Raw genomic sequence first — 26,974 nt, 5'->3', positions numbered from 1 at the left:
ATTACACAAAAATCCTGACATTAAGAGAAAGAGCTGTTGAATTGCCCATGCTTTCCCCAGCTATATAAAAACAAGAAGCAGGTTCTGCCTCTGAAACCTATCATTTTGGAGAAGCCAATCTGGTCATAAAAATTTAAGGCAGAAAAGGAACAGTTGCAAGTTGGTTTATGTCCCAGTGCACAGCCTGCAAGTTGTAGGAACTAGACTGTTCCCTTGTACCAAATAAGGCATGTAGACACTTAATCAGCATGGACAATTAGTGCCTAACTTTTAGGTGTCTGTGCCTAACTTTTAGGTGTCTGTGCCCATTGTGATACAGTGCATAAACCTTTTATTGGCTCTGGTGCCTAAGTTCACCTAAGTTAGGATCTGAGCAGTGTTTAGGTGATTTGAACAAGGCCTGCTGTGACTTATGCCTCTGAAGTCTTTGAAGATCTGGAATAAATGAGGACATCCCCATGCAGCATGGCAAGCGGGGCAGCTGAAGTCACATCCTGGGACTGAGGAAGTCTCTGAGGGTGCGGAGGAACCCTGAGGGAGCCTGTGCTCTACTGCAGGAGATGCACTAGGGCTGCACAGGAGATTTGGGGCATTATGTGGTAGGTCTGCAAAGTCCCGGGCACATTAAAATTGCTGTATACATGATGCATGGGCAGCTACTGATGTACAGAAATCCTTTTCAAATCTTTCTCTCCAGCTGGTGCCCTTTGAGGGTGGAGAGTGGAATACAAACCTTTCCCTTTCTCCCATGGGGAAGGCTCATTTCTGTTGATCAGGGCAAATGCTCCCCAAGCTAAGTTTGCAGAGAAGGTTTCAAGATGTGAAGACTCACCCTGAGGCCGGGAATCATGTCTCCAGAAGACTATATAAGGTATAATAGCATTGATGAGGTGGTCTGTGGCACTGTTCTGTGATATGTTCTGCTTTGTGATATGGACATGGGAGGACACATCCCCTTCCTATGAAGCCAATGTGCTGACACATCACAATTATTTTTTCCTTGAAGGCAGAGGCTTGTGGTGTTCCAAACAGTTAGTCAGACTCTGCAGTCCCTGCAAGGGCACAGTATAGCTTGCTGTACTGAAATCCAAGTCTCTTGCCAAGAAATGGAAGAAAAGTCCAGCCACATCCCCATGAGCTACTAAGTTTACAGAACTTGGTATTTATGTTTCTCTCTCACCAGGATCATTTTGGTGCCATTAGAAACAAAAGAAAATATACATCAGTGAAAGAGACACTTGATAGCCTAAGAAATACTCTTTTAACCTTCTGTTACAAATAGCAGAGAATAAAAGGAGCTTGTTTATAAGGTAAATAAAATCACCAGCAGTATCTTTTACCTCTGCCCCTGCCTTCCTCTCCCCTGATTCTTTACCCCATTCTGTCTAGATCATATGCCTTCATAGGATATGCGCAAGGAAAAGGCTCGCGACTTGTCACAGCATTTCAAGCATTCCTCAGCAGGAGTCCTAGGCAGATGCGAGGTGGGTGTAAATCAACTGTCAGAAACCTAGGGTGCTGACAAATGAAAACTTTCAGTCCCTCTCACCCCAGGAAAAAAAATGTATTTTTTGTACTTCATACTGTCAGTTCCAAGCTTGGGACTGCTAGTTCTTTGTACACATGACTGTTAGAGCAAGAGTGTGGCTCTTCTGGCTTGTGTGATCTGCCTCTGACAATGCCCAGCAGTAGAGTTGTAGGGAAGGAGTGAGAGAGAGAGAAGGTTAACAGTCTGATCCTTCTTGTCAGCCCTCTTGGCTTTTTCCGGTCTGGGCTTGCTGAACTAGCTGTTGAAACAAATAGCTGATTTGATGGACCTTTCTACATGGGTTTTGCTCACTACTTTTTTACCCAATTATAGTTTGGCATCCACATCATACTACAGCAATGAGTTTTTGGGTGACAAGGTATTGCCTACTCTATTTCACCCTTCTAGCCAGAATATTTTGCTGGGTGGAACCTCTCTCTTGTATTAGGAGAAATAGTGAAACATTGTTCCCTGCTTACTGTCTCCATAACATCCAGGATTCAATGCACCTCTATAACATTCCCCCATGGGCATTTCTTTTCTAGGCTAAAGAGTGGAAAAGAATCTTGTCTATTTAACATCTTCTTATCAGTAAGACATTCATTACCTTTAACCATTCTTGTTGTCATTCTGTGTGTCCTGTTTAGTTCCATTATATGCTTTTTTCGGATGGAAACGGGAGAGAGAGAAGCAGAAATTAATGCATTATTGCAGAGGTGGGTGCACCAGGCATTTATGCAGAATGCTTCCTCTTCTTTTCCAAGGTAACTGAGTTTTGTCAGAAATTTTGCTACACAGATGGTCAAATAGACACTACAGATGACAACCATTACACCTGATCTCCCAGCCCCGCTAGTTTAACTGGAGCAGTTTAACTTGTGCAGCTGCAAATTCATGCTTTACACTATGGTAAATTATAGGAAAACTTAGGTATCTACCATGAAAATGCAAGCAATAATAGATAGCAAGAATCCAGCACATTCTTAAGCATTGCCCACAAATGAAACCAGATGCATCATTTTAGAATCTTCCATCTAGTCCATCCACTTTTACTGGAAATCAGTGGTTACTTAGCAAAGCAACAGTAGTGCAAGGTAATATTCTGAAAGGATCACCTCTTGAGATAAATGATGAGAAAACCAAAACTCAAAAAGCTAATCACTTGAGAGTAATTTACTGAACAGCTCTCAAAATTAAAGCATTCAGTGATAGGAGCTGAATTTAAAGAGTCTTTCTTTCAAAAGACTGTGACGATGCTTAAAAAATATAACTCCTATAATGCTTGAATATAACCATGCTTGGGCTGTGAAGAAAAAGCCATCTTGGATCTGATGAAACATGCTTGGACACCCAGTAGTATTAGAATTCCACTAAGTGCCAAAATGAACGTGGACATGACTTAACCATTATGGACAATCTCCAATTGGAAAATTAATGCCATTTGATTTATTGACAGATTCTTGTGATCAGATTCTTTGTTGATTTACAGCTTATGTAGTCATTTATATTGGAGCAGGATAGAAACACTTCCATTCTGACTTGCACTGGCATATAATCGTGACATGTAGCTCACAGATGTTAAACTGAATGATTCAATTCAGTCTAAGGAACTGCTAAGAGTATAATCTATATGAGCAAGTTTAGGTAGTAGAAGGACACAAACCTAGCAAAGCAGGAATCATTGCCTGGTAATTTATCCTTATTTTTAGCAGGTAGTATATATACTCTTAAGTGTTGCCCTTGTACCTAGCCATGTGGTGTGGCCTTTTTGGCAGTGAAGGAAGTGGGCACTAATGAGAATTCTTGAAGAATTCTTCTGTTCAGACAGAAGTCAGAGACCAGTACTGATCAGTTCACAAGAGGTGGGTGAGGGGGGAAAGGTTCAGAGCTGCCATTTCTTTGTGCATCATAGTACACCTAACAGATTAGTCATAAGTGTCTACATCTCAGATATTTCCAACCTGATATATTTGCCACTGGGAAAGAAATCTCATAAGCTGGCATAAGAAATGACTGATAGCAACACCAGTGCTGCAGGAACAAGAGAACAGCCTGCTGCAGACTCACCTTTACTTGTCAGTGAGTATAGTACAGTCAGCCCTGCCAGCTCACAGAAACATGACAATTAAACCTAGAAAGTATTTGCAGACCCACTGGTGATATCTACAAGTTCTAGAGATTTCTGATGTTCTGTAATTGGATGAAAGATCCCTTTCTGCACCACAAGTACAACCACAATGAATAAAAAGCAACCTCTGAACACTTCATGAGTAGAAAACAATCACTTCAGGAACAAAGCAGTGAGATTTACTGCAAACACAGTAGTGTCTGTCCATCTATTCATTAGTTTTTCTTAACATTGTATTACTGACCATTCCTCACAGTGTGATATTTATGCACAAATTTTAGATAATAAACCAAAAGAAAGTAGTTTTATTTTTTTTCTGATACAAATGCCAAATATCACAGCCACAGACAAAAAGAAGAAATTATTCCAAATAAGTATGTGTGGAAGGACTTCTCACAGCTTGATAACAAATTTAAACACAATAATTACTGTATAAAGGGCTTAACAAATTGTATTACTGCTAGCAGAATAAGCATCTCCAGGGAAAGGAGGATTGAATACATAATCTGGAAATAGATTAAATACATATATAATATATTCAGTTTATTGCATGGATAGATAAATATTAACATATTTGTGCACATAACTGGGAACAAGGCACTTATTCAGGTTAGTATAAACAAGGCCACTTGTTAAGTAGAAAGGAAAATGTTAATAAGCCTTCAAAACATCTTGCTGAAATCCAAAACTTTGAAGCCATAATACAAAAGGCATGCAGTTACAGATGTATTTATAGTTCACTGAATTGTAAGAAATCCAGTTTCTTAAGAATGGGACAAATCCAGCAGGCCTTACTAAAAACATTGGGATATTTTTTCCCCGACAGATGGAAATGAACCCATGAATCTCACTCACTCTTTTCTAGTTTTTCAGTGTTCATTTTGTGTTTTTCTTTGTTATCATAAGTTTGCATTATTATTTTATATAAATTGTAGAAAAATATTGGTCTGATAATCCCCATCAACCTAAACATGTTACAGAGATGTAATCAGATGCTATTCAAAGCAGTGATCGAGTTGTCTACTGGGATCAGCATTTGGCTTGTAGAACACATGTTTTTTGATGCAATTTCATTAAAAAAAAAAAAAAAGATTTTGCCTGCAAGTAACTTAGTGATATTTTGGTTTGTTAAAATTCAAAAGCAGAAAAATAGCTCTAGTGATAAACACCTAATTTCTGTATTTATTATATATATATATTTTTAAAAGATCTTCTCTGCTTATACAAAACAGGAATTTTATAAATATTAAAATGTTCTATTACTATTATTTACATGTGTCCCATTTTACTGTAGAATCATTAACTGCTATTATCCAAATATGTAGGTTCTAGGAGACAAATTATGCATTTCTCATAATCACAATGATTTGGCATAAAGGCACAATGGCAAATTTTATCCTAGTTCTGAACTTAAACTAAATATAAAAATATCTGTGGGTTAAATCTTTGATCAATCTTGCACACATAAAACATGGATCACAATACCAGGAGCTTCATTAAAAGAACAAATCAATGACAGTTGACTAGGGAAAAGGTCTAATGGACTGGGCACATCTTGCAGAAAATTGTTTCAACCTAGAACTCAAATTAATTAAAATAAAAGATGACTGCATGCTTTTAATAATGGAATTTGACCTTAGGTTATTGAAAACATCTTTCAGTTAAGCAGTCCCAATCACAGCCTTCATAAAACCCAGAAAAGATAGGACAGATTCTGACCTGATTCATTTGGTGAAAAACTCATGAAATCTTATGAAATGAATGACATCACAACTATATAAATCCAGAGCAAAAGTTTATCAGAGCGTGTCTCTCTGTGGATATATTCATGCTATACTATGAATTATAGCACAGACATTCCCAAGCTAGTAAATCTCAACATTTCTGACCTCTATGGCTCAGAAGACGATTGTGCAGAATTACTAGGCCAGCATTACAACCAGGCTACTAAGCCTTTTGGATGGACTTTTTAGTTCAGATGCAGCATTGTGTGTTTGTAGCTAGGCTGCTTTCAAGGTGGCTCGTGTCCAGCTAACTCAGATCTCTGCATCATGGTCCCCAGCATGCCAAATGCTACGTGTACTGCAGCTGAAGATAGTTTGGGAGCTGCCTGTACCCACCACCACAGGCGGTGGAAGATAACAGGTATGTTAGTAGCAGACTCAGCAGTCTGATTCAGTTTTTATATAGTTTATATGGTTTAACTCCTTGAATTGAATGGACTTGCACATATTTAATGCTAGCATGACAAATGGGACAATCTCTCTTGAAGATTACACAGCTTTTGTGGACAAACATCTGGCAGGACATCTTTGGGACAGAATAGGTCCTGTCTGGATAAGATCTGACATGAAGCACTGCTGATCCAAACTTCAGTGGAATATCATGCTATCATATTACCTAAGTCAAGAAGGCTGACAGAAAACTAGAATTACTCCTTCAAAAATAGTTATTCATTAAAAAAAGCCCAACAATGACCCATCATGTTTGTCAAGAGGTACTATGATTATACAATAATAAATATTACTTGATTCCATCAACTCTTATTTTTTTTCTTCACTTTGTTGCCATTTAATATGATAACTGACATCACATGCTGGATCCAGTATCATGACTCCTAGGCTCAGTTCAGGCAGAACCTTGTCCTCTCCATTCTGAACCTAACTCTATCCTCTTCTCTAGGTACTAAAATACTAATGCTTGCACTTCCCAGATGTGGGTATGCACTGACAAATATAATTTACCTTACAAAACTTCTATGATCCATTATAAACTTAAGAGAACATAACTATCCAGTTTCTGTGAAAAACAAGATTCCTCCTGGATTTGTTGTATTCTTTGGCTTTATATAAACACAAATAAGTGAAAAAATGAGGAAAAAAATTCTCAGATTAAATAGCTGAATAAGAATATGTGGAAAAGAGCATGTATGGCATCCTGTGACATGTATCTGATTATACTGTTGTGCTGTCTAATCTGACTGTCTTTTGGAAAAGTTCAGTTATACATAAAAGAAAAAAAATTAATCACTGGTATATCTTAAGTGAAGTTAAAGGCTTAAAGGAGGGAGGAGTCATGACTGAGATTTTTTATCACCTTTCAGAATAATTTCAAACATTGAGTTCTTTGTGAGACACAGTACAAAATTTAACTGAGGAGTGTGAGCATACTCTCAAGTATTCTCCATTTCAGAAGAAACAGACTTCCATTTTTATTACAGACAGGGTCAATAGCACCTTTGGATAGTTTCTTCTCCTTTTTTGAAATGTAAGAAGATACAAAAACAAAACAAAAACTTCTTCCTTACAATGCAGTTCCTTGAATTGCTTCTTAACATTAGTGCATGATACAGGGATGTCAGGATTATCTCTCATGCAAAGTGGGAGATTCAGCATGGATTCTTCCTCTATGGTTGATAACGGCAGCAAGAGTTCAGGATAAAAAAATTTCAAGTACATCTAGACACATATGAACTTTTTATTCCCCATGAGTCATGGTGGTCTGCTGCTAACAAAGTGCAGTTCAAGTTTGTTTTGAGGCACTCTGGAGATCTGCTTGAATCCTGCAGTCTTGGAATCAAACTTCCGAGCTGTCGCTGGTATAATTATATGGTAGCATCATTGGTTCATTGCTGCCTGACTCCTTTGCAGCTTCTTTCTTCTCAGAATTTTGTCTCCTTTTTAGCAGCAAAATTATGATTGCAATTAAGCAGATGGCAAGCAAAATTGCAGCAGCTCCACCAATGATTGTGACTATGCTGACCCCTGGGCTTCGGTTATTGAGTTCCCTGGGGAGAATACCATTGACCACAACCTCCCTTTGAGGGACTTGTTTCTTGTTGGTGCGGTCTAGGGCTATGTGCTGTATGTTTGTTCCTCGTTTTTTTTCTATCCCAATATCTTTTGCAAGTTCTGGAGCTCCTTCAACTCCCCTCTTCTGACGTCTCTGTGGGGATGCTCTTGGGCTCTCACCACTGAAGACAGAGTGGTACTGGTGCTCCACGCTTCTTTTGCCAATTCCATGGTTAGCATTCTCTTTGGAACGTACAGTGTAGATTGTATGGACATACCACTCCCTACCCAAAGATACCTAGAAAGACACAACATTTTGTTTTTAAACACACACACACACACGCAATGTGGACAGCAATATAAACAATGGAAATCAACCACTGCTTCATATCGATTGCTTGGACAGTAGTTTCAAGATCATGCACAGATAAAATCCATTACATGCCAATCTTCCCCAGAGGAATCACTTTTTCTGTCATAAGATTAAGAGAGGGTAGTCTACATTCCCCTCCATGGTCAGATTCTATGGCTACCAAGTGCAGATGAAGAAGCACTGTCTTGGTGTTTTTTGGTACTGCTAGTACTGATGGCCCTACATGTCTTTGGGAAAGAACCTTAGCTGTAGACAGACTACAGAAGAGCGATCCTCCAGGCCCAACCTGCCAACCATCTAGACTTTGGCTCTACATACTGCCACCAAAATTAAGTATTCCATACAGTTGGCTTCCACCTGTCTCATTTTAAGAGAATACTTTAAACACATCTATAAACATCCTTCAAACTCCCAACATTTTCTTTTCATCAGAACATAAGCAATCATTGGCTTAGTATCCCATCTTAGAGAGAGGTTAGCATCTAACACTTATAAAACAACCAAACAACCAACCAAACAAATCTAGAGAAGAGGCATACATACAGTCCTCTTTCCCTTTGAACAGTCTCCTGACTTCCAGCAATCAGTTGTTTAGGGACTTCCTGCACTGATGGTTGTGTCTTGATCATTTCCATTAACTGAGAACCACTGATGATCCTATTTTCCCTGAATTTGTCCTGTCTCTTCTCAATACATTATAAATTTGGCCTCCACAAGGTCCAGTCTGTCTTCTGTTTTTTTTTTAAAGCTCCTGGCTTATAATTTCAGTGGTTGCATCCAAATTCTGTTATTGTGAGAAACAGTGAACACAGTTTCTACCTTACTCTTGATTTTTCAATTCCTTTTCAGGACATTCTGTTGTTTCTTGACATTCTCATTCTTTTGACAGAATGAGGAGAAAAAACAATATTGCATTATTGGAAAGGAATTCTCTAAATCCAAAACAAGTCTTCGGATTCCTGGGGACAAAATATGAAATCTTTTTTATGCTGGTAAGTAGGCTGTTCTCTTAAATGTTCCATTTTTTACAAGGAGACTCTTAACAATACTGAAATGGCCCGGGGTAAGAATAAAGAGTCTTCAGTATTTCTTCCAGTAATTTGCAATTCTGAGTTTTGCATGTGGTTTTGCAAATACTGAGGAGACAAAAAAACTACTGACTGGGCCACATAGATCAAAGGGATGAAAGCAAACAGGTGAAAGATTATATAAAATTTACAAATAGGTGTACTTTTTACTTTTCTATTTCTAGGCTTTCCAGTGGTCAGATGTTTTGGAATGTGCAAGTTTGTGAGGAAAGACGTGCAAAGAAAATGCTGAATATCAATTAAATTTGGGTGAAGTACACTATAAATACTCATGGTTCTTTTATTTTTGGTCTTTGACAAGTGAGATGGAAAGCAATGAAACCATGCTATGTAACATGAAATTTAAAAGTTAAGTCCTTAAAAGAAATGCATAAGAATCACTTACATCATTTCTTGTTAGACTATGGAGGTAATGGAAGAAAAGCATATTATCTGCATAGGAATCTTTCATAAGTGCTTCAAGTACACCTAGAAAATTTTAAGCATTTATAATACTGTTTAACTGCCACTGAAATCAAAAGTAATCTTCCTCTTGGCTTCAATATGACTTACAGTTAACTCGTAATGATTCCTGTGCAGGAGTGTTCTTGAGAAAGAGTTCCTGGTGCAGTATTCCAAGCACTAACCTACAGAAACCTTACCTGAAACAGGGGAGTTGAATCCATTTTAAACCCATCAGAGCCTGGTTGTTTAACTAAAGGAATTGCTTCAGGGTCCTCTATAGCAAGTTTTGCATTAAAAAGCACATTTCCAAAGCTTGTGGCTTGTGTCTCTGGCTGAGCTTTGTCCTGCATGGTCATGGAGAATAATTAAAAAAAAAAAACAAAAGTAAAGTGCACATTCATTTCTTCCAGGAAAAGAAGTTCTAATATTTATACAAAATATATTTTTCTAAGAGTGCAATTGACATGTGCTATGTTTTGCAGTCCAATGTAATACCAAGAGAAAAACATATGAGAAGCAACTGTGGTCACATCTGACTTATACTAACTTCTATTAAATCTCTTGCTTGAAGATTTTTTTTTTTAGAAACAGAAAGGGAAAAAAATCTAGAGAACAACCATAGCCACATTTCTGAAATGAAAAAATACATAAATATGGTCTGAAATAGAAGTCAGAAGTCTATTTCCCAGTTTAAAGATTTTACCTTTCATTTGTAGTAAGAGGCATATTCACACAAACTAGTTGAGACAACTAGGAGGAATTCACCTTACTTAACTTTAAAAGTTAGGCATCTGGTCTCTAGTCATCTAAGTTTACTCTATAGTTACTTTCAGAAGGCACCTGTGCTGCCTTAGATATTCCAGCTAGCTTTAGAGGTATCTCTCTTTTCCCATTGACTAGAGAAGCAACTTGGAAGACTAAGTTTATATTATGCACTCATTTTTGGATAGTTATAGGTAGATGAGACAAAATCCATCCTTAACATACCCATCCAACTGGCTTGTCTTCTTAGGCTTTCTTTATGGTCAATGAAGACAGGCAATGCAGAGAAAAAGCCTGTTTGGGAATTCTAACTTAGGTCAAATTCTAAATGATGAGTCCCCAGAGAGATTAAGAATATAACAAGGAGGCAGAAAGGTAAGGTACTGCTTTCATCAGACCATGCTAGACTAGAGCTGGAGTCAAAAATCTGATTGGTGCTGTCAAGGACATTTTAAAGAACAGGTGGTTTTGGATAACCAAGAAGATAGAAAAAATAAAAAATAAAAAAAAACAGGTACACTTTCTCAGAATTAGAAAACCTACCACAATCTTAAATCTATACAGAAGGGATGGAGAATCAGCGAGGCAACCATATTCAGTGTTGGATGGATTATACTTGGGTACATATCCATCAGCTCCTGTGCACAGGAAAACCTTCTCGATGCTACAGTAGAAGGAATCACCCAGATTCTGCACTGGATCCACCATCACCCGACCATATATGGTATCACCTAGAAACAGTACACAGTTCACGTTCTATTACACTGTAATATTTAGCACAGTATTGAGGACAAATTAATAAATCCACTGAAGAAGCTTAGTGCAGTGTAATGTGGCTGTAGTTTCTGATCATCTCAAAGATCCAAGCTGAAGATTCTCAAATCTGCTTACAGCTATATACAAAGGCTACTTGTGACACTTGGCTATACAGCTTCTACCTTAAGGAGTTGCCAAAGGCCATGATCAGAGTGTACTCTGATCCTTCTCTCCACACACTCTGGACCACAGGATCGCAGTAGGTGGCCATTCAGTGCTGCTATAACCTAAACCAGTTCAGAGGCAGCACTAAATTCTGGGGTTTATTGGGATCTTCATTCAAAAAGTGACTTAAAGCTAAATTTTCTACCCCTCTACACCAGACTAGGATGCAGGTTTTGGTCTCCTGACAACACGCCTTGTTGAAAAGATGTTCTTTTTTATGTCATAGAACCCTACTCAGACAGCATAAGGGTTTGGTTATACTTAGTCAGATTGGCAGTATTTAATACAGTACAATTGACATGAACATTATGACAGGTCACAGAGACATTTCATGAGATTTTGCTCTTTACTGTGAGATTGTATTTCTGCTGGCTGATAGAATTTAAGAAAAACATGCTTGCAAGGCCTATACAAATAACCTGGGCCAGTACTATACGGGCAGGAAAAGTATACCATGTGCCGTGGTCAAATATGTACAACAGAAAGTAGTTAGGAAGGCTGAGAATTTGGAGAAAGAAGTGTGGCATTGCTTTTACCACTATTTGTAGCAACTGTACACTTTGAGAGAGACCACATCTCTGCTGTTCAAGGGACCAGGCAAACAAGTCACAAAAGACAATCGTGGATTCAAGGTCCTGACATTCTAAATAGGCAAATGAGGCACAAAGAAAACAAGAATTGAAGTGATTGCTTAAGGTCATGTAACAAATCGCTGATAGAGGCATCGACTGAACCCAGGCTTGTGTGTTTCACACAAGGTTATTTAAAAACAACCTCTTCTGGGTCTGAACACAGTATTAAGCAAGCAGGAATTCTGAGCATTCATCTTAGTTTTGACTTTGATTTCTGTTTGGCAAATTTATCTTCCTCACACACAATAAAAAGATTGTATAATAGTCACTTAGCAACTATGAATGTTCTTAGTATCAGCTAAATTAACGTTTATAAAGTGCTCAGCATATGAGAAATGGCACCAGTGTTGTAACCTTCAGACATAACAGTTTGAATGAAGATTGGTCAACAGCTCTGATATAAATTGCAAAGTAGGAAAGGCAAACACAAAAGAACACAAGGAGCAAGCCAAACCCTTACTCCAAGCTTGCTTTGATGGAAAGAGGATCCTGACAATGTGGACCACATTAAATGTCTATGGTCTTGCACAATTATACCTTCTGCAAAAGCGACATCACTTTCTTGCCCAAAGCCCATTGAGCCATCAGATAGCCACAGGGTCTTCTTGGAGAGGAGGAACATCTGGGTATTCAAGCTGAACTCAGCAGCCACGGGATCACTGACCTAAAACACAATAGCATAAGGCTCTTCAACATGTGTTCTTTAATCACTCTTAAAATACAACACAATCTTCTCCTGATGTGCACTATTAATGAGCTTTGCATATCTAGATGTAATAATACAGTTTAAATAAAAGAGAGTTCTTTGCACTGGACATATATTGCTACATATTTTTCATGCATACAACCTTCTTCAACCTTTTTCATGTATATAGCCTTCTATGATGGGATGACTGCCTGGGTAGATGAGGGGAGAGCAGTGGATGTTGTCTACCTTGACTTCAGCAAGGCTTTTGACACTGTCTCCCATAACATCCTCATAGGGAAGCTCAGGAAGTGTGGGCTAGATGAATGGACAGTGAGGTGGATTGAGAACTGGCTGAATGGAGGAGCTCAGAGGGTTGTGATCAGTGGCACAGAGTCTAGTTGGAGGCCTGTAGCTAGCAGTGTCCCCCAGGGGTCAGTACTTGTTCAACTTCATCAGTGACCTGGATGAAGGGACAGAGTGCACCCTCAGCAAGTTTGCTGATACAAAACTGGGAGGAGCTGCTGATACACCAGAGGGCTGTGCTGCCATTCAGAGGGACCTCAACAGGCTGGAGAGCTGGGCGGAGAGGAACCTCATGAAGTTCAACAACGGCAAGTGCAGGGTCCTTCACCTGGGGAGGAATAATCCCATGCACTAGTACAGGCTGAGGGTTGACCTGCTGGAAAGCAGCTCTGCCGAGAAGGACCTGGGAGTCCTGGGGGACAACAAGTTAACTATGAGCCAGTAATGTGCCCTTGTGGCCAAAAAGGCCAATGGTATCCTGGGTTGTATTAGGAAGAGCATCAGCAGCAGGTCGAGGGAGTTAATCTCCCTTTCTACTCAGCCCTGGTGAGGCCACATCTGGAGTACTGCATCCAGTCCTGGTCTCCCCAGTACAAGAGAGACAAGGACATACTGGAGTGAGTCCAGCGGAAGGCTACTAAGATGACTGGAACATCTTTCATATGAGGAAAGGCTGAGAGAGCTGGGCCTGTTCAGCCTGGAGAACAGAAGACTGAGAGGGGATCTTATCAACATGTATAAGTATCTGAAGGGAAAGTATAAAGAGGATGGGGCCAGACTCTTTTCAGTGGTGCCCAGCAACAGGACAAGAGGCAACAGGCACAAACTGAAACACAGGAAGTTCCATCTGAATATGAGGAAAAACTTCTTTACTGTGAGGGTGACTGAGCCCTGGAACAGGCGGCCCAGAGAGGTTGTGGAGTCTCCTTCCTTGGAGATATTCAAGAGCTGTCTGGACAGGGTCCTGGGCAACGTGCTCTAGATGATGCTGCTTGAGCACAGCAGTCGGACTAGATGATCTCCAGAGGTCCCTTCCAACCTCAACCATTCTGTGATTCTGTGAACCCTTGGGTTATCTGTCCCTATGATACCTGGTAGGATTCTAGCCTAGTTTCTTCCCACCCCAAGTTTTTCCAAATCCCAGCCAAGGATGTGCCCAGGGCAACTCATGTGTGTGGGTAACATGACAAAAATATTCTACGTTCTACTTTCCCCTCAGTATCTTGTCTCCCTCTGACTCACCATAGCCTCTTTTCTCTATCCCATTTACTTCCTTGTACCTTCCTTACACCTCCTTCTTTCCATCTTTGCTTCTGATCCTCTGCCAATTTTTTGAAAGTACACATTATTGAGGACTTATTTATAAGTAGCAGTTCATCTGACACGGTACAGGTTATATGAGATACAGATCATATATGTGAAAACACACCAAAACATTGCTAATATTTATCTTCTTATATTTGACACAATTTTCTAAAGTTCATCCTTGATTATATTACAGGAATACAATAAATCAGTGCTATCAGTAGCAGGTTCTCAGTGGGCCTTATGCTTCATAAACATAAGTTAGGAAGCAACCTATAGAGGGACAAGACATAACAAAAGGGAAAGAAGATAGTGGACAGAAGTGCTGGGGAGAGCCTGGAGTTCAAAAAGATGCAGTGTACCTGAGGAAACAATCTGAAAGATGCACATATTGAAAAAAAAAAAAGAATAAAAGAACAAGAGACCTCTAAAGAATCACTCTCAAATAAAAAATGCTGACATATATATGTACATGTATATATATATATATGTTTATTTATAAAAAAGTATATATATGTGTGCAGAAAGAAAGGAAAACGTAAAGGAAAACATTCTTGCTGGCTGATGGAATGAGACATAACAATACCAACAAAAACCACTGCTACAAGTTATTCAGCTGACATGCTTATTCTTCTTTGAATCCCTTTTCCATAGTCAAGGCCCCAAAATATAGAGCAACAAGGTTTGGCAACAAGAATATATAGCTGAAATGATTTTTATAGACCCACTGCTACTCTTTGCAGAGAGGAACCCTATCCCCATAGCCTCTTCACAGAAATAATAATAATAATAAAAAAATTTCTAATCTGTTTGGAATGCTTCCTTCTAAATGCCTGGATTCAGGCTATTGGATTACAAGTCCCACAGCTTCAAACATCTGACTGACATCTGGCTTCCAGCTGTGGTTTTGAAAGAAAAGCAAGCATGGCCAGATCAAGCTCTTCCTTTGCAGAGTAAATGTCTAGTGAATAGGAAACAAAAAGTGCATATTCAGCTAGAGGCACTGGACTACAGTCATGCAGTTTACAACAATGGTGAGAGCAGTGGCCTGGGTAAATATTATGCAAAAAGCTGTGAATATGTCTCTTAGGCATCCTATTTTAAGTTACCATTTTTATTTCAGTTTCATATGTGAGTCTTCGTGCTACCAGTGGCTGACTCATAGCAGCAATGTATTACTGTAATTTAAATATACTTATTTTCAGGCACAGTTGAGGCATTTTAAACAAGAGTTCTTAGAAACATAAAACATTAGGATTTGTTGGGCAAGAAGAGTACTGTCAACTCTTTCTGCCTATTTGCTATGGCCATCAACTTTGCATATGGACGATTAGGGATGATACAGATCGCTGATGGTGGACATCCCCACCTCCGTGGGACTATAGCGCATGAGATACGTGGTACCTCAAGAAGCAGAGAGCCCTGGAGATCTGTCCATCCCAGTGCAGCAAGGATCCTGATTATAGAGGTGCTTCTTTCAGGAAATAGTTATGGGCATTTAGAGTTAGGAGACACTGAAAGGAGTGGGATGAAGCAGAGCTGGGAGGTTGAATGCTGTGCATGTACAAGACTTTGCAGAATGAGGATAGTGATAGTACAATACTCACTAGTGTTTCAGGCTACCTTCTTCCCTCTTCAGGGGCCACAGAGAGAGGAAAAAGGAGATGGGCATATGTGTGTTAAAGGAAATTATAAAACAAAATCTCCAGAGGGGAGACCCCAAAATATATTTTCTTCTTGATGTCTGCTTCTTAAAATGGCCACTCACTCAGGTACAGCGAAAGTTGTGAAGGAAGTTAGAATGAAAAGTTTCCAAGAAAATGAAAAGTCTCATATTAAAAAGCCCAAGAAGATAATACAGTAGTGGAGCTGGAGCACCAGACTGAGAACCAGGAGAAACAACTCCTATCCTGTCCTATCATTTCATCATTTGACATACAGACAAAGTCATTTTGATCTAGTTGTGACACCTGCATTCACTGATTTCAGTGGGTCTGTGCGAGGTTTCAGGTGTTTCCCAGTCTAAGATCCAGTGTCACAGTCTGACCTTTCATGTTCACATCTCTGCTTTTCATTTTTCATTTCTAAAATATGGATACCAATTCTCATTCTGTTTTGCAGAATGCTAAGAAATCTTACAGGTCAAGTGCTAGATATTGCCTATATAATTTGTGCTACTGTATTGCTGCTACAGTTGATTTTTTAGGGTCTGCTTTAAATCTATACAATCTTTCAATCTGTGATCAAAGGGAGCAACATCAATCGCCACAGAATTTCTCAATTAATTTTTGTTTGAGTATCTCAAGAAAAATAGCTGGCCTTGGATCAAAAATTGCCAGTGATAGCAACTAACTGGCCATAGTCCTTGGTGCTTATGACACTGTTACAATTTTGCACCTTATTCCTAATTCGAGTTTGTATCTGAAACTTCCAGATACTGGGTACTACTAAAGCTTTATCTGAGATAATGACTCCTGTAGTATCCAGGTTTTCTTCCCAAGGCATTTCTTATATCTTGAGCAGTCTGCTCCATAAACTTCTTCTAAATAAAATAAAAAGTGTTAGGTTTCTCCCTAGGCAACTTTGTGATTTTTGGAATAATTTTATTATCTCTTTTGAATTTTCCTCAAATTATCAACATCTTTCCTTTTTATAGTAGGACCCAACAGAAGCTGTGGTTCAGCATTACTGTTAACTGCTTTAGAGCTCCTACTAGCAGATTAGAAATGCCAGACAAAATGTAGCGTGCTGAACTAGTATAAACTTCTCCTGCCCATTTGAATTTTTTCAAAATTTTTTGTTGTGTTAACTCTGAGAAAATAGGTTTCATGTCAGATCACGTATCATCTCTCTGTTCTGCCAGGACTTTATGCCATATCAGGAATCATCTATTCTCCCACAGATAGCACAAAGCCACATAAAAGCATAAAGACAGCATACATTCTGTTGTGTACTCCAGCTAAATCAACAGAAATGTGATTGTGTATCCCTGCCTGATCCAGATCAGATTTATACATAAGAAGATTTCACAGTGTACGTCTTTGCTATTAATGAGCATGAAACCACAGTCACGCTGTTCCAGCATTAGTTGTATTGGCTCCAAATAACAGAAGTGATATACCTCTGTACATATCCCAAGGTCGTTCTAGCCCTTTTGATAACACTATAAACTCACAGTTTATGTTCTGCTGAATATCCAGCATGACTCCTAAATATTTTTCAGTCATTCCTTTCCCCAACAGAGTCCATTTCTGCATATTTTGTTCCTAGATGCATAGCTTTCAAGCTGGACTTTGAGAAATGCATGCTGTTTGCCTTTTTCCAGGTTATTTCCAGGTAATTTCCAGGTTACCTATACGATGCATATTGTTATGGGTGGGATTTGTCTCACCCACTTTAGCTATCTTAAAGCTAGTCATCTAACCTAAGCAGGTTATCTACACTTCCTCTGTAGTCAGTGAAGGAAGTCTTACCTTATGATGGGATGAATCTTCCTCTGGAGGTGCTTATCTCTTCTGAGGAATCTAAAGCTAGACAGGCTAACTCCTTCTATTAACATCAGACACCTTACTGTGATCTTTGTCCAAGATGAAAACTTTCTGACAACAGTTTTATATTTGCTTCATTCTCCGATAAAACTATTTCATAGCAAAAGTCAATAGATGAGTCTGGAATTCCCAGTGGTTAGTTCACATCACAATAACTATCACCAAACTGTTATCAGTGAGCTTCCTTACTGGTTATCATTGAAGAATGGGCAAAGACTGCCCATGCATGCAGGACAAAACACATTTGTGCTCCTACATTAGCCCTTCCAGGTTGGTCAAATTGGTTAAATAGCGGGAGAGAATATGTAGACTCCTCACCCATTTAGGACTTAGCTTGTTGATAAGCAAGTAAATTCAGTTTCTAGCACTATCAATATAGGAGAATTTGAGAATTAAAATAAAAAGAAAACATGACAAAGGTTGAGATGGTACCTGCTGGAATCTGATATCCAGATCAAATGTGATCGGCTCTCGGGGATTGCAGATCACTGGTAGGCTGTACTCCTGATGTGGAGCAGTGGTACAAGCTATCAGCTTCACGGTGTATGTTCCAGAATAGTCACGAACCTGGAGAGAGAGGGAGAAAGAGAGAGAGAGAGAGACATGGCTGTTCCAGCAACATCCTAAATAACAGCTTGGGGTAAAAGAAGACACAGAAAGTGAAGGCTGAGGTTTTACCGCAAAATCTGAAACAAAGCTCCACTGCTGTCCTGGCTGATTGTATGTTGGCTCACTTCGGATGAGGCTGAGGCTAAATGTCAGGCCTGGGTGATCAGCTGACATGACCATCGAAGATAGAGGTGAAGCTAGAAACATGCCAAAAGACAGGTTTGCCAACTTTAATATTTAACTGCAGACTCTCAGAGTCTGAAAAACATTCCCCATAATTCATAAGCCATAATTCCAAAGTCAGTATTAATACCTTTACGTGGCACTGGGTTTTATTAACTGAAACTAGCAAAACCAATTACAGTAAACATAGCTGTGCCTCCTTGACTCTTGTTCAGGTGTCTATGAAACAGCTGCTTCTGGGCAATGCAAACAGAACTGTATGAAGATTAAATTTAACAGAAAGGCAAAACAGCAAGAGTGGAATGGCAAAGATCTATAATCCCACCTATTTTTAACTTGGAATGTCAACCCAGAGAACATAAAATAATTTCTCTTAGAAGTGTAACTCTTTCAGCTCTGCATGATATGCAAAACCTAGTATGCTAGAGAACAGTCGTCAAAAAGTAGAATCACTATGAAGGAGTTTTATGGGTTAATAAAACCAAGTTAAACTAAATGAGATTTCTTAAAATGATTTTTACCTTCCCATTATTGTTCAGCAGATTTAATTTAGTTAGATAATCTTTTCCATTGCCAGCATTCATGCTCAGACGTATGTCTGTAGACAGTCTTACACCTGTGATTATTCTGAATAAAGGCAGTGGAGTTTAAACAGATTAAATTGCAGGAGCAGGTCTTTGGCAATGACTAATTGAAAGGCAGTGAGAATGTTTTATCAACAGAGTGATACAATGATCGTACAAGAGCTTCTTTTACTCTTGGAAACAGGTATAAATAACATACAAAGGCTGCAAGTTATAAAGGAAATTTTAATGCTAACCAAGTCCAGAGGGGAACCTAAATAGACAGGTAATTATAGCTTTTGGATTAAAAATGTATGTTTATAGATCCCTATTGGACAGAATGGCCTAGATCTTCACCCTTCATAAATCAGCCTCTTGATCAAGTGGAACTACCCACTTTGCATCAGATTCATGTATATTTCTTTAAGTTTATCAGTCTGAATACTGTCATTAGCGGCAAGTAAAAAATTTTAAATACAAAATAAAACCTTAGCTGAAGTGCACAGTACATCACAAATTCAGATTTCAGTAGCAGAAATAAGAAAAATGAATAGTATAAAATGCTGGGGGGATTGCTTTGTTTTTATTTCTTTTTGTGATACTACCAAAATGTAGATTAAGCTTACCAGAATGGGACATCACAAACAAACCATGAAACCGGGCTTCAGTCTTGAAGTTGACAACCAAGCGCCCCTCTTCACTGACACGCATGCTGGTTGGGTAGAGAGAACCTGCCAGCAGAAGCCAATCCATAGAGATCATTTCACTTGCAGATGACAAGCTGCACTTTTACTAACACCAGAATTCTTCTATTTCCCCTTTTCATATCAGCTATGTGGGAAGGGCCCTGCCGATATCTTTTGGGTTGACTCAAGATTCTTCTCAAGCAAGAATTTACATAGAGGGGCCTAGAGTTTTCATAGTGCTTCAGTCTTCCAAAGCATATGCAGAACTTCTCTGCAAAGTCATGGTTTTACATATATTATCAAGGACCCACACAGATACTCTGCTAGACTGAGGAGAGTCCACAGCACAGAATACATTTGGATTTGGGCAACAGCACAGTCAGCTACCAGGGGTTTCTGTTGAGGGAAGAATACTTTTGTTTTCAACAGGTATTCAAGCTGACTCCTACCAATAAAAAGCTGCTTCAGAGATGATCTTTATCATTGCCTCCCTATATATTGTCCAAGGCAACACCCGCCAGCATTGTGGCAGTAAGTGTCATTTGTGGCTTCCATGGTAGTCAGATTGTGAGTGCTTGACTCTGTGAAACTCATTCTGACAGATTTTGTATTGCTGGCATTTCTGGCATGAATCTAGCCCAAAACACAGACTCCTAATTTCAGGTTACAAGGTTTATTTATCTGTCAAAAGTGATATATTGCTGTAGCTTGCATCCAAGTCCTTTTTTCTCTAGAACTATTCAAAGTTGCAGAGTTTATTCATTTCCTGCAATGCTCCCTTACAGAGACTCAGTGATGTGGCATGGTCCTGTGTATAAGGGCAAGAAGAAAACAGGAATGTTCCTTTATGGACATATCAGAAACCTGACACATTCACCAATGTGAATGTGTACCACCTGTACAAAATCACCTGCACCAAATACATATATTGGTTCATTAGAAATTAAAGGCCTTGATTCCTTTAAAATTTTACATAGAATTTTTGTAGGACAATTATATGTAACCAGTGCTATGGAAATAAACTGAAAAGTAGTTTATCCCTCTCTGCTCAGAACAGCTGTCCCTTGTGCAAGGCATGGCAGGGAAAAGTGTTAACTATCCTGCCCAAATCAGATCAGGGTGTGTTGGGGGCCTATCCTCCACTACATCACTATGTTCATCATGTGTTCTGTGCTTGTCATTTTCAAAGGGAGCTGTTAATGTTCAGCATCTCCTGATGCTGGCCATAAGCTTCTTAAACAGAAAAAAACCTAAAGCATTAAAGTCAGTAAAATGGGGACATATATGCACCACACAACTGCTGAGAACCAGGATTAGCCCGGCTGTTATTCAGTGACTAGTATGTCAGATGATTTGTGGCATGTGGTTTATTCTTTATGCATGGCATGGCATGTGCTTAATTATCTTATGCAGTGCAGATTCCCCTTGCCACTCCTCATTTCTTCCTCTTAACATGAGGACAGGAACAGTATCACAATGAATTCTGTAGTTCAGATATAGAGTTTGCAGAAACAAAATATGTTTTTATGCTCACACTGTAGTCCCAAGATTGTTAAGTGTACATACTTAATCATAGTTGCCTCCTATATTCTATCTGAGATTGGGACAGATATGGAATCTCTGAAGCTTAATGCTAGGCACTACTAAGTAGATTCACATATACAAAACAAAGAAGCTTATAGCTTTAACTATACATTTTAATCTTTCCTAAATAGCTGTATGTCACTTTTTTTTTAATATGTTATCTTTTGGCAAAGATAAATTCTATAAATATATAGTTTTACCTGTGGACAAACTACAATCACAAATATTTATCAACAGTATCTATTACACTTAAAGAATATTTTATTTTTACAGTTTTCTACTCCAACACATGGGACATATTATACCCATTATATACTTGTTTCTTTTGAATGTTTCAAAATTAACGTTTTTAAAACATCAAAAGTTTCTGAAATTGTATGTTCATGGCCAGAAAAAATTAATAAATATCTCAGAAAAGTTTCAGTTTTTTCATTAAACTGAAAAACATCTTGTGTGACAACAGAATATGAATATATAATGAACATTGAGGTAATATCAAAAAAAGAAGAAGAAGAAATGTTTTAATTTTTGCATGTGTACTTGAAACATAACACTGCAGTTATCTTTCCTTGAAATAAAAGAACTGTTGTCAGCTTAACAAAGTTTTCATTAACACCCCAACAGAGAATCTTGAGTGCTAGGCAATGACAGATTGTTTGCAACTAATAATAAATGACATAAAACCTTTTTCTAGTATTAGAATGATTGAAAAATCATCCTACTGTGTGCAAATCATACTCTTAGTAATGGAACAATGAGTTGATGTAACAAAATCCAACACCCACCTTGGAGCTCTGCTTCAGGTGGGCTACCAATCCCATCCTTCCACAGGATGGCAGTGTCATACACAAAAGTCAGCCGAAGCTCTGACTGTAGGTCAAAATGTTGCCAGCCTCCTACACCCACCGGGGAGTGGAAAACATAAGAGACATACAAGGGGACTCTCAGGGTGACATAGGACTGTACTAGGTTGAGAACCTATAAAAAAGAAAATGGTTTATTTAGGTTAGTGGCAGAAAAAGGCAGAATTCTACAGGTAATCCTAATGCAAGAGAAAAACAAGATAGATCTTGAACTAACTATTGTGACTGAATCAAATTCTCTCATTTTCCAAATTACAGATGATGAGTAAAGCATCACATTTTAAGGAATTTCAGCTGAGCTTACATTCTTTCAAGTTCCCTCTTTGTATTTCAAACTGAATATGCACTCTGGTACACAAAAAAATAATTTTTGACTCATTATTCTTGTTTACATTTTGTAAGTACCTAAATAAAATGGCTACAAAGGAAGATTATTAGAAATTTCTAAAATATCCTTCTGCATTTGCTGTGTCCTTCCCCCTTAACCAACTCTATTGCTTACATTCTTACATTACTATCCTGCAACAAGCTCTACTAGATGACCCTGAATTTGCCCTGAGGTCATTGCAAGACAGAGTCCTTGGATTGTACTTTTTCATCTCTGAAACTACTTCTTCCTCTGTGCATGGATAGTAGCTAACATACTGTATGCAAACGTACAAATCATACTATTTATCACGGTCTGGAGAGATTACCTTATAAGATTTTAAAGAGTATTTTGCACTATTTAAAAAAAAAGAACATTTAAAGAACTTTACAAGCTGTGTAAAAGACAAATTGTTTCTAGGTTCACCCAGTGGTATGTCAGAAGAGTTGAATGTCCATTGCCTTACAGTTGCTTTACCTTTCCAAATGCCAGATAAAACCTATAGTCATAACATAAAACCAAAAATTTAACAGTCACTGTCCTGCACTGACTAAATACTCTGAACCAATTAAGGACTTCATTATGGCAAATATTTGTGGTTGCAACTACTTACTTTCACACATGACTCCTTGATCTATACATTATGCTACCAAAATCTTTTCCACTCATTTTGTCTTAATCATTACACAAAATATATAAAAAAGTATTTAGCCACTAGGTAGTCTGGAAACACATGCAATGGAAAGTATTTTTCTGTCTTTTTTTTTTAAACAGTCTTCCTATAAAAAGGAGCCTTTAAAAATGTCCGTGTTTAAAATCAGAGTGCAATCAACAAAAAGACCATTTGAGTAAATTAGATGTAGGATTCTTTAACAAAACAATCAATATTCCAGCCTTTTTTTTTAACATAGAGGGCTGAAAAAACTGCCCTACAAATCAATTTATAATTGAAATATATTTTATATAGTACAAGTTACTATAAGCACTTATTCACAGATGGCAAAATTTGCATTCAAGATCTCTAAAGAACCATGCAATAAAGCAGCCTGGCAGATAATATGAGACACTACAGTTACAGGTGGTTTTATATTAATGCTTCTTTGTTGGTTTTACACAAACACAACCAAGAACTTTTCTCTGGAACAAAAAAAAGTAGTTTTCCTCTCTCTATGTACTGGATGACAAAATAAAGTTACCCCAAAATATTATCCTTCAGTCCAAGTCAATTAGCACAAACAGGGGCAAATTTATCTTTGGGATACCTGCATTGATACTTATGCAGTTACTTCAGACATGGACTTGCTAGTTTGTTCCAAATAACAACACAGAATGTTTACTTCTATTAAGACAAATACAACTGTGATGCAACTCTGCAGAAGATCCTGGTTTGCCTTTGATTCAAGAGTAACCTTGGATATCTGTCATTTCCTGTAATGGTATCAAGGGCCAAATAAATTTGCTTGCAAAACAAACGCGTTACTATTGAAAAGTCATCCCAGACAAACTATGTTGCCTTTTCTCAACATGTTTTTGGTTTACATTTGCATCTTGTACAGTAAGAATTAGGCATTAAAATAAAAGATACAAAATTCAGTTTGCTTATGAACAAAAGACAAAAAAATACTGCCAACGAAGGTACATGGAAGAAGCCGTAATGTATTTCCATTTATCTCTTGAAAAGAAACAAATGTAATGCTTAGTGATAATGTAGAGGAGGGCTGGAATATCAGATGGAGAATTTAATGATCTTGAGGATTAGAATAGAACTGAGATGAAATTCTGTAAGTATAAAGTAATAGAAACCCATGACAAGGATTTCTGCCAGAAATGAAAGACATTATTTAGAAACAATAGAGAAGAAAAAAGATTTTGGTATGTGAGTTGATCACATCGTAACTATGACCTTCCTACCCTCTTCATGTGCTATGATCCTAAGATAAACTGAGGAATGGAGTGGAAATTGGAAGCCTGCATGCCATCATACAGAGCACCAGTGAGAGCTTATCTGGAACAGCTTTGATCTCCCATGCTTGAAAAAGCCCAATTTGCATTGTAGACTGTAGAAAAAGAAATCAACATAATCACAAGAAAGGAAAAACTGTCTTTGGAGAAGAGAGTAAAATAGCTGGGTTGTTCAGTTTAGTACAACCAAGGCTGAGAGGAAATAAGAATTCTGTCTTGTAACCATGTCAGGAGATACACAGCAGAGAAGAAGGACTACTGATGATAAAAGATGGTGCTGCCATGGGAACAAATGGGCATAAGCTGGCCAAGACAAATTCAGCCTAGAAATTAGAAGAATTTCTAACTCTTATTGTGGTGGTGGCTATGAAATTCTGTTAGTTTTTAGATTAAGTTTGCTAGTATAGGAACCATGTTATACACAGTTAAAGTCCTTGACAGCAGTGGTCTGGATACAGTGATGAAAAAAATCCCTTCTAGTTTTATGTCTTCTGCCACTTCAAGTATTTCACTTTTCTTTCCAACCTCTTCTTGAATGGCAAGTGTTTGGTATCATTCATGTACACAATACATAAGGCAATCCATTAATGGGATTTGTAAGCAACATTTTAGGCTTATCTTGCCTCCATTTAACAGGGGCATAGTGTTAGTGAGCTCAATCCATTTGTACTGATGGAAATCCAACAGTAGGGAATTAGTTTGCCTGAAACACTGCTTCTTTGTCATTACCACTGCTTTGTGGGAAAATACGAAACCATAGGGTAAAAGAATTGTCTCCATTTCTGGGATCCTAAAATGTAAAGGCTCTTCTCTCTTAGCAAAACCCATAAGATATGTCTGGGCAGTAGGGTTGCTTGCCCTACCCTAGAAATTTATTCATGTTCTTATGAATGTGTATGTGCTTTCATCAATATAGTTGCTCCTGTGTGTGATTCATGGTATGTAAGGAGAGGAAATAGTTCTTGCTAGATGAACCGGTTTAATTTTTATGCACATGAGCCCTTCTTCAGGCACTCATTCACAAGTGTGGAGGAAAACCTACAATACTGATAGCCAGTGAGATTAATTGAACCAATATCTTTTGTATCCTAAGAGTAACTTAAAACTCACTTCTTAATGAAAAGTAAAACACCATGAGGGGAATATGACTCTTCAGATGGCAGAACAGAAATATCTCAAGACATTGTATAGGAAATACAGAGGATCTTTTTGATATAATTAAAATAACAAAGAAGAAATTCACTGCAGAGGAAAACTGTGTCAGAGTAAGTGAGCAGAACCCTTCCCTGCAAATGAATCAATGGAATGTGTTACATGATGGAGAAGCCCTACTTCTCTGACCCTATTAATAATGTCGCTTAATTGAACATGTAAAAACATTCTTTCCATTGAGTTATCTTATTTTCCAGCACTGCCTGCAAAGCCTAATGAAAGTAGCCAGCTGTTCATATTTTATCTCAGTGTGACACTGATGAAACCAAAATGGTAACTTAGAGCTATGTAAGTGCGGGATCAGCTTAACTGCTACAGAGAGACAGAACAGGTGCATTATGTATGTATGCGTTCTGTGTATAGGAGATTTTAGCAGTTGTATTGATGAACCTTTTTTCATTAGTATTGGTTTCATATAATAAAAAATAAAATTACTTATCAGAGTTGGTGTGACTTTTAGCCTTGTGAGGCTAGAAGAGAATACGGAATCTACAGCTGCACCTGAGCCTAAGCAAAAGAATAAGAACAACTATGGAATTGGGGCAATTGTTTAATATGCTGTGACAATGTCATGTCTGGAGAAACCAAGCAGACAGAAGGCAAAAATTGTTTCAAGCAAGGAACAGATTATTACGACTAATATCTCAAAAATGTAGATGGAAAATCATTCAAATAGCTCATCACAAAAGTCATTTGTGTGAGGGAAGAACATGATTTATGTCAGACATCAGTGTAGGAAGTAAAGGTTCACACACTTTTTTACAAGATAAATTATCAGAGCATAAGGCCTATTATTGAACACTGATAATTCCCTTTTAAGACTTAGGAAACCTTATTGGAGTTTCTCTACGTGTTCTTTGTTTGTTCCCCTTTCTGATGCAACTGGCAAACTTCATTATGTGAAAAACATAACTGGTTTGAGAATCTGTCATGTAACAAGTGAGAATACGAACAACTAAACATATTTTCAGTTCAGGCCTTCCGGGGAACAGACCCTATTCTGTACTTAGTACTGAATTTTATTTATCTGGCTTAGATTTCCAGAGGGCAGAACTTGGCCCAGGAAAATGGTCTTATAACTTCAGGATGTGATCAGCAACAGTAAGAGACTGTGTGTGTGTGTGCGTACACTCACACTGCTAATACTGATAAAATCAGAACTAGAAATTAGAAATAACACCATTTCATGTTTGATATTGTATCTCCTAATGAACTCAACTTTTCATGAGGACTGCAATTTTGTCCTCCAAATTATCCTAAGCCTGATTCCCTATTGCATTTACTTGCTGTGTCTGTGAATTTGAGTCACACAAGCTTAACAATGTTATCAGCTGACCATTTACACAAAAACAATATGGTAAAGCTAAGATTTTG

General features: G+C 38.2%; 1 protein-coding gene across 1 annotated transcript in view; it reads right to left on the bottom strand.

Moving 5' to 3' along the window:
- Positions 1–3,813: 3,813 nt before the first annotated feature.
- Positions 3,814–26,974, bottom strand: part of FREM2 (FRAS1 related extracellular matrix 2) — a 146,756-nt gene continuing 123,595 nt past the window's right edge. The window contains exons 17-24 of the mRNA XM_013948291.2: positions 21,982–22,174; positions 19,553–19,657; positions 18,250–18,377; positions 18,004–18,138; positions 12,265–12,391; positions 10,658–10,845; positions 9,550–9,696; positions 3,814–7,745 (exon numbers count right to left, since the gene is read on the bottom strand). Of these exons, the coding sequence (XP_013803745.2) occupies positions 7,233–7,745; positions 9,550–9,696; positions 10,658–10,845; positions 12,265–12,391; positions 18,004–18,138; positions 18,250–18,377; positions 19,553–19,657; positions 21,982–22,174 (1,536 nt within the window). The 3' untranslated portion in view covers positions 3,814–7,232. The remainder of the gene's footprint in view (positions 7,746–9,549; positions 9,697–10,657; positions 10,846–12,264; positions 12,392–18,003; positions 18,139–18,249; positions 18,378–19,552; positions 19,658–21,981; positions 22,175–26,974) is intronic.

This window comes from Apteryx mantelli, chromosome 1 (genome assembly GCF_036417845.1).
Source record: "Apteryx mantelli isolate bAptMan1 chromosome 1, bAptMan1.hap1, whole genome shotgun sequence".
Classification (NCBI taxonomy): domain Eukaryota; kingdom Metazoa; phylum Chordata; class Aves; order Apterygiformes; family Apterygidae; genus Apteryx; species Apteryx mantelli.
This window is presented reverse-complemented; position numbering and strand designations above follow the sequence as displayed.